This window comes from Seriola aureovittata, chromosome 3, assembly GCF_021018895.1.
Source record: "Seriola aureovittata isolate HTS-2021-v1 ecotype China chromosome 3, ASM2101889v1, whole genome shotgun sequence".
Classification (NCBI taxonomy): Eukaryota; Metazoa; Chordata; class Actinopteri; order Carangiformes; family Carangidae; genus Seriola; species Seriola aureovittata.
In genome coordinates this window covers 14,079,426-14,088,205 of record NC_079366.1, presented here as the reverse complement: position 1 = coordinate 14,088,205, position 8,780 = coordinate 14,079,426, and the positions used below count along the sequence as shown (strand labels likewise).

Here is an 8,780-nt window from a genome sequence, read left to right as displayed (position 1 = left end):
CTTTTGCAGATGTTTGGGAGGCATCCGAGTCATGTTTGAACACTGTCTTGGCAAAACGCATTAAACTTTTTGCGCCTAAGGTGACCGGCTGTGATCGAGCCCTCTGCGCCGTCAAGGAGCACGTCTTCCAATGAAAATACTGAAACAGCTGTCATCGCTGTAAAGAATGCTTACTTCATGTCTGTGGTTTGAAAGCAATTAATCAGATTGCTGAAAATCTTTAGTGGACGGGCGCACTACGCCCAGATTTCTCTCTTGAGAACACGCCTGACAGCGTGAAAGCGCAGTACGGAGGTGTGTATGTGTATATGAGCCACTTCTGCGTTGATTAAAAGATGTGCCTTGTTTGAAGGATAGAGAGAAGAAGAAGAAAAGATCCGCTTGGGTCTCATCAGTCGGACCAATAATCACCAGCTGCTGAAAGAGTGTGCCTCAGATTGGGTGGAAACAATTTAGAGGCAAGACACACACGCACACACACAAGGAGCATGTTTGCACCCACAGGTATGCAGCAGCACTATCTCTGATCATAAGAAACAGGAGGATGATGATAATTATGACGATGACAATCTGAGTTCGTGGCCCCTGGCTGGACGTTGTGATAAAGCAGCCTCAGTCCATGGCGAGTTCAAGCACCAGTGAGGGTGACAAGAGGAAGTGAGCGCTGGCCAGGAGCCAGCAGAGTAACGCAATATGGCCTCCTACCAAACCGTTTCTCAAAAAACAAGGTCGAGGTCCCATTTCTGCTGCGAGCACGTGCACTGAGACCTGCGTGCACACACTCACACACGCACTCGGGCGCTGGCTAAAAACGCGGACTCACACTGTGAGCTGGATCTGTGTTGCATTATATGTTGTAGCCAAAGCAATGAAACAAAACCACGGCCGCAGAAATGCTCACTTTGCCCAAAGGACCCTGAATCGAACAACAGACTCACGGGCTGTGAAATATCAGAACAGATTTTTGTCTTTTCTGACAACTGAACACTTTCCATCACCTGATGTGACCTGAGCTTTGTCAAAAGCAGTAAAACGGATTGAAATGAAAATTACCTTGTTCCACTTGAGACTAATACTGGACATGCTGATAGTGATAGTAAACCACATTTACAGATGCACTGTGGACTCAGTTTTTTTAGTTTTATGAATGGCGGCAGCGTGGCTTGTATTTCCCTCAGTAACAACACAGACATGGACCCGTCTTATCGCCATAGTGTCCTCAGACATTTTTTCGATATATAAACTCATTTCCATTCTTCAAAGGCCTGTCACGATCTATTATCTGTGCAAAACTGGAATTCCATGAAAATTGAATTGCTTCTTGAACAGGCCTCATGACAAGCAACAACTAGCTCCAAAAATTCCAGCTCAGAAAGAGGCCGCTGCCAAATACTGACATTAATAGCTTCAAGATCTCCCATGCTTCGACATACTCACCAGTATCTGCCTTATTTGTCACATACATTGCTTCCATTTAAGCCTAAATTGTCGTGAGTATGAATGATCTCACTCCTGCGATTGTGTGGTATCTGGCTGCAGAAGTGCTCAAATTAGCAGCTTTATTTAAAGTCCTTTGATTGTAATGGTTTTATTAAATCATTATTGTTTTATACAAATACTCTGAGAAAACCAAAACAGATCTACTTTTTTGTCCCGTGACGCCTACAGACTATTTGTCGTCCCAAAGGATGATTCAAGGACCGTTTAACCTACTTTCAATTCACAAGCACACAAGCAAAACATTGTTGTTTTGAATGACCCACCTGACGTCACCTGACAAAAGTCCATTATCAGACAGAGCTGAAGCTCTTTCCCTCACATTATATCCTCGTATGTTCATATATAGATCGAACCGACTGTATATTTATTTTATTATCAGCAGATGTACGGTTCATGAACTGTGCTAAAGCCCAAACAGAATGAATAGTGTGAATACCGTTGGAGCTATCAATATTGATCAAAAGTGAACGTTCAAACTTCCGATTCTTTAAATTTCAAGTGCAACTGCTTTTGAAATACCTGGCATACGTTCTCAGCGGCGCACATCACAAAACCACACACGCTCCCAAGCATTCACGACACAGCAGGAGCACTGGCCACTTGTGGCCCTTTGTAGCACAAACACGCAGAAGTAAACAAAACGTGCTGCAGAAAGTGTGTCATTACTGCCGCCTTCTCATGTATGTGTTATCAGTGTGGCTGCCTTTTTTCTTTCTTCTTTTTTTTTTTAGTTCTTGGTAACAGCAGTGTCAGCCTTGCTTACAGTATGCGCTGGTTCCGTGGCCATGTTTCTGTCTGTTTGAAAGATATAGCAGCTCTGAGAATCTAAAACAGGAGCGTGAGCCGCTCGTCTGGACCGTGCATGACTTATTTTTGCAGCGGTTTACAAAATGAGTCATAAACACTGATAAGAGCTCAGGAAAAGAGGTTCTTGAAGTGAGAGAAAGGCCATTCCCCCCTGCATGAACTTGCGACTAAAGACCTGAAGAAAACTGTGTGTGTGTGTGTGTGTGTGTCTGTGCATAAGCCTACAGGTGCGTGCGTGCGTGCCAGTAAGAAAGAGGCCAGTGCTGACTCAAGAAGTGAAGGTGAGGAATAGTAAGACAGTGCAAAGTGCAAAGATACTCTGTGAGTTTATTCCCACTTTTGTTTGCTATGACCGGGACTAACAATGCATCCTGCCGGCGCGTTTGAAGATGAAGGATGCCGATTTATAAAGGGGCACCATGAGCTGCTCAAACATTAACCAGACCTGCAGTCATGCCTGAAAGGTACCAACCGAACGTGACAACAAGGAGACATCATGACGAAAGGCCTGCGGAACATCTCTGTTTTCCGACTGCCTTCGTGCATTTTGAAATAAAAGCATCACTTCAATGTACAAACAAAAGTGGAGCAATACATGTCTGACTGGTAAGATTACAGCTATGTGCAGGATGACTGCAGACACTTCTAAACACAGAAATAAACAAAGCAACAATAATCTCTAAGGAAATATATTGTATATCATACCGTCAGACATCATTAGTGTTTAGGTCCTTTTATTTTTTTCTTGTTGATAGTTTTATGACGTATTATAACTGCTTTTTCTTGAAGCTGAATTGCCCGTGTTTTTCTCCTTCTCTTTGTAAAATGGTTGAAAGCTGATGCACAGTGGTTGGCAACAACCTTTTTTTTCTTTTCGATCCTTGTTGCTATCAAACTCCACTTTAGTTCTTCTGGTATTATCTGAAACCTCATTAAGGTTTGGGAAGTAATCCACAAAACTAAGAAAAACACACCACTGAACCTCAGTATGGGCACAGCTGCTTTTAAGTGTTTACATATGTTTGCTTGAACATTTTGTTTGAGTTATTGTTCACATTTTCTCAGGGCATCTATTCAAGGCTTTTTTTTTTTTTTTTTTTTTGACGTAGGAATTTTTTACCCCTGACGGTTTCAAGTTGGAAACACACCCACATATCACAAGGCATGAAGACTCCTTAAAATTTTTCTTTTTTTTCTATAGAAGTGGTTGTGGCTTTAAAACTCAATTATTTTAATGGGTATCAAATCAACCGTGTCAACTTTTCTGCGCTGCATGTTTGCTCCTGTCAGTCAGATGCCTCTGAAGAGCACCTGGGAGCGTTTGAGTATACTCTGTGCTTTCTGCTGGTGATATAATGAGACGAAACAAGCAGCAGATCTTTTCAAATCATCCAGCTAATACTGAACTCCTCATGTAAAAACAGGCATGGAGGAGTAACAGCAGCGAAGTTGGGAAGAATTTCAATCGCTTCCAAGTTACTGATATGTAACAGTATCAACGAACTCTGAATTTCCAAGTGGAAGAAAAAGTTTCTTCCTCTCTCAGCAGCTTTTTACATTCCCACTGGCCCAATAAGTGGTGCCTGGAAAAAAAAAAAAAAAAACGAGACAATTGTCAAAATGCTCTGCTTGCCCACAGGCCATGGAAATGTCACTCTACTGCCCCTTTATTTGCTCTTTATTTGCTTCCCCCTCTCTCTTGCTTTTACGTCCGTCTCTTTCATTTTCACTATTGTCGTCCTGCTCCATCTCCAGCCCCTCCCTCCTGTCCCGGCTTCTCTCTGCGGCGCAGTGCCGGTCCTCTCATTCTGCATGCCTTCAAGCTGTCTTTCTAATCTTCCTGAATTATTCAAGACACTTTCACCTCTTTTGCTTTCACCCAACACGTCCAGGAAACCCGCACACAAACCTGAAAGTGGGTGACTGGAAGGATAAAAAATTACATTTATGGTTAATTTGCATGGAGAGAAGTCTCTGACTGCAGACCTTTTTCTCACCGTGCAGTGATTAAGTGAAACAATGTCACCTTTCTTACTATGGGAGTTGAGTGGGATTTCTGTGGAGGAGCTCATCATTTAGATTCTGAAGACTGCAGGAACATTCCGATTCAGATAGACCATGGTGCATTCATAATTTCCTCAGAGTTAAAACAACAGCTCCTTCTACCTTTGCTGCAAACTCAGATTAACACCTCGAAACTGAGACTGAAAAAGGTTTCTGTTGTGCCTGCGGTGCTGACTATTGAACTCATTGCATTGGACGCTTTTCCTTTGCTGCGGACAGTCAATAACCTAAATGGATTGAGGTGCACAGTCAGGAGCACGAGTGTCCTTTAATATCCAGATAGAAGTAATCAGGAAAGTGCACTTCAAAACGAAAACAGAGACAGATCTGAGTGTTCAAGTTTTTCTTTTTGTGATTCCTTTTTCTTTTTTTTTTCGCGAGGATGAGGGAATATCGGTTGAGTCAGTGGCTCACATAGTGCCAGACCTTTTACTGCACACAAAAACACTCTTGTGATAACTACATCCTTGTGATAGTCCAGTGACATTCAAGAGTGCTGCCATGAAGGTGGTGTGCAACAACACACTCTCAGATGGCCGTCTGATCGCTAAACTTGTCCCACTGTACACACTCATCCATCGAACACACCTCCCTCCACTGATTTCTTCTCCTCTTCAAGATATAGTGTTTGCTTTAGCACTCACACACACACACACACACACACACACACACACACACACTTCCATATCCTACATGATGTAATGAAAACTAAATACCTTGCTGACAACATGATGGATGCAGTAAGCGACAGGCTTTTGTGGCTACGGTGTGAGATGTATTATATATGTGCAGGTCCGGTAAAAGCTAAAGTGTCAAGGATACTGGTTGAAGGAAACAATTCATTTGTATGAGTTCAGGAGTTGAACCTACACAGGCTTTTTTTTTTTTTTTACTTTTCCAACAGCAAGTATATATCAGTGATAATGGCTGATTATTCTATTGCTGGAGATTCTAAAATCAAATGAAGACATGGAGGGAGGATGGACCGTTTTATCTGCGCTTACAAAGACACAAATTACTTCCTATCTTTCTTTCCTTTGTGTTCTCTCTGTAAAAGGATTTACTTTTTTTTTTAAATGCTACATACATCAAACAAATTTCTAATTTAATTTGAGTGGATAATATGGAGAGGGGCTCGGTCAGTAGGTTTGAATGCAGTCTGGCATTGGTTAGCTGATAATAACCACAATTTAAAGGGTTAAAAATAACACCTTTATACCTTGTGTTCATTGCTTTCTTTAACACATTATAAACCTCTCCAGAGCCACACAGTATGTAGATGTTTCCATAAAACTGCTTCTGTTGATTTAGCAACACATTCACATCTGCCAGTCAGAAAGTCTCAGAGCTTTAGAAACAGGCATCACCAGCAAACAAAAAACCTTTTAAACAGCTGCTACGTGTCAAAGTGGCTGACATGTGTCCTGACTGTCAAACAATATAGAGCCTCTTTCCCTGCAAGGACCTGCAGCAAAATGGAAAAAAAATAAGGGGACGGATGTGATCAGAGATTTGCTGCTTTACTCTGTAACACCTGTTTTCTTTTTAGGACTCAGGATACTGTATTTGTCTGCATATCTATGCGCCTTAGTGTCCTTTTTCTCAGCTTGTTTTTTAGTTATTTTTACCTTTGCTTTGTCATCAGTCTAAGTGAATACTGTTAGCAATAATTACAACATTATCTAAATTACAGGAATTTGCACTCATCATTATTTTTTAAAACATATACAGCCTAATTAATGCAATACAGGAGTCATATTGTATTATTATAATTTGCAACCATAAAAACACTTACATAACAATATGTTAGAATATAATAATAAATTGTAACAATTTGTACTGTTATATAATAATAGCCTAATAATAAATCTACGTCTTTATACTTAACCACAACGACTGACATCTCACTGACATTGATTTTGATGTGGAAAATAATTGTGTGATAATAAAATCAAATCTGTGCTCAGTTACCACTGCGGTGGGTTTGTTTTTGGATTCTTCCAAATAAATGAAAAGGCTTTACTGCAGCGGGGAAGTCGAGCTATGAGAAATGTTCCTGTGGGAGATTAGGCTCAGTGGTCCCGTTTGAGGTGGTTTGAAAGCCTCCATTATGGCCTGCAACAAGCTAAATGGACTTTCAAATTGCATTTTCATGCTGCATATGTGACTTAAAGCCAATTTTATGCTCGTGGACGCGCGCCACAATATCAGGAAAAAATGTGACTTTGCTGTGGCTTTGTTTACAAGGAATGTTCAAGTTTGTGTTTAATGAACTGAATCTGTAAAATTATTCGCAGATTAGTCATATAACTTAACATTCTAATAATAATAATAATTATTATTATTATTACATTATTGTTATTATTATTTTTTATTAATACCCTATGTCGTTTACATGCAAAAGACCATGAAACGCATGTTTTTGCTCGACCAGATTTCACATTAGTCTCCATCTAACGATGCCCCATCTCTCTTTTTCTCTAACTGTAAAATATTTCCACTGCAGCCGACGGTCTATCTTATAATCATTCCAGCCAGAACAAATAAAATGTTCCCAACATGCCAGGCGGCTCTGCTCAGAATCAGAGACGGCCGCACCAGGATGGAGGGGGGAGACAGTGGATGGACTTACCGACACACTCGTTGGCCTCCCTGGCTGTGGCTCTTTGCCACGGTCTGTCGTAGTGGAAAGGTTTGCACCTGTCGCACTCCGGCCCAGCGGTGTTGTGCTTGCACTCACACACCAGACTCCCATCCCGGTCCTTTACGCACCGAGATGCGTGTCCGTTGCATTTGCATCTCCCTCCGACCTGCAGGTCCGACACGGCGTAGAAGTACGAGTCCCGAGCCAGCTCCGAGTCGTCCTCGTTCTCATCACCGAACGTGTGCAACCGGCTGAAGATGACTTTGATGTCAGTGGCTGTGACCCAGTCCTGCAGCACGGGGGAGTTGTCGAAGTCGTGCGCCGACGGCCTGCCGTCCAGCGTGCTGAAGGCGATGAGCCCACCGGTCAGAGGGTACATGTCGGTGTGGGAGTCCGTGCAGACGGCCTCCTGCTCGTTCTGCTTCGTGATAACGGCCCTGTTCGGTTTGTTGTACATCTTCCTGCACTGGGTCGAGTAAAACTGAAAGGGTACCCAAGTTTTACCGTAATCCATGGACTTGTAAATCGCCATGGATTCAGGTCGGGGCGAGCAGAACTGCAGGCTCACATAGGTGACCTCAAACTTCTTGCCGAGGGACAGAGTCAGAGTGACGTTTTGCGGGTACTGGACGAAGTTCTCGGACTGCCAGCAGGTGAGGTTGTGAGGGTTGTTGAGGTCCGTCAGGTACGCCGGGGGGTGGTACTTCTTGGGGTCTGAGGCATCGCAGGTGTGACAGTTTCTGGTCCTCTCGTCTCCCTTCTCCGCCGATGTCACCACGCAGTATCGGCTGGGCGTCTTGCCGCAGGTGCTGGACACCTTCACTTCCTTCCCGAAGGCGGAGTTGACGAAGTCCGGGATGCAGCGGCGCGGGTTTCCGTGCTCGTCGTAGCAGGGGTCCGGCGGAGAGGTCTGCGCCGCGAACAGGCTCATCCCGTAGCCGCCGAGCACGCTCCGGCACGACAGGGACACGGCGAGCAGCACAGTCAGCACAACATCCACAGCCCTTCTCATGGTAGCTCCCCTCGGTCCCCACAGAGTCTCTGCCGCTGGAGAAGGAGACAGAGGAAACAGCACGCATGTGAGGGAGAGAGAGAGAGAGAGCGAGAGAGAGAGAGGGAGAGAGAGAGAGGGAGAGAGAGAGGGGGAGAGAAAGCAAAGTTTGGTGACACAAGTTGATATAAATCTAGGCTTCTGCAAACATCTTCCAAACAAAAACTGAGGCAAGAATTATTTGTCACTGTTGTAAGGAACATTCAGTCACACCACACACACGCCAGGCTTTGGTAAAATCTCCATAAACCCCAGTTTACCTGAGAAAGAATAAAAAAAAAAAAAAAAGGTGTCAGAATACCGGCGATGGAATCAGGGCTACTTTTACTCTATCTCGCGCCAGTCGCAGCTCCTCTTGTTTTTGTTGTTTGTTTCTTCAAATCTCCTGCGTAAAAATATAGGAGCGGCTGGATTTAAGAGTCGCTTGTGTCCTAATAGCAAGTCCCACTCCTCCTGCCGGTCTTTTCACAACCTCTCTCTCTCTCTCTCTCTCTCTCTTCTCTCTCTCTCTCTCTCTCTCTCTCTCTCTCTCTCTCTCTCTCTCTCTCTCTCTCTCTCTCTGTCTCCCTCTCTGGGATCGGATCGGATCTCGCCTGGCACACAGCTCTTTCGGTCAGCTCATCTTGAGGCGGTGACACCAGGCGGAACAACGACATCCACTGGTGGTGGCGAATCGGTGGGAAGATTGACGTGAGGAGAGACGCAAATTAGGCT

At 43.8% G+C, this 8,780-nt stretch overlaps 1 protein-coding gene across 3 annotated transcripts in view; it reads right to left on the bottom strand.

Annotated features, from left to right (window-relative positions):
• The window catches only part of ntn1a (netrin 1a), a 63,066-nt gene that overhangs the window by 53,575 nt on the left and 711 nt on the right, over nt 1-8,780 (bottom strand). For 2 of the 3 annotated variants that reach the window (XM_056371380.1, XM_056371383.1), the window contains exons 1-2: nt 8,327-8,542; nt 7,004-8,062 (exon numbers count right to left, since the gene is read on the bottom strand). In XM_056371380.1, the coding sequence (XP_056227355.1) occupies nt 7,004-8,027 (1,024 nt within the window). In that variant the 5' untranslated portion in view covers nt 8,028-8,062; nt 8,327-8,542. Of the gene's footprint in view, nt 1-7,003; nt 8,063-8,326; nt 8,543-8,780 lie in introns of those variants that run through there. The other variant, XM_056371382.1, reaches the window with a different exon arrangement.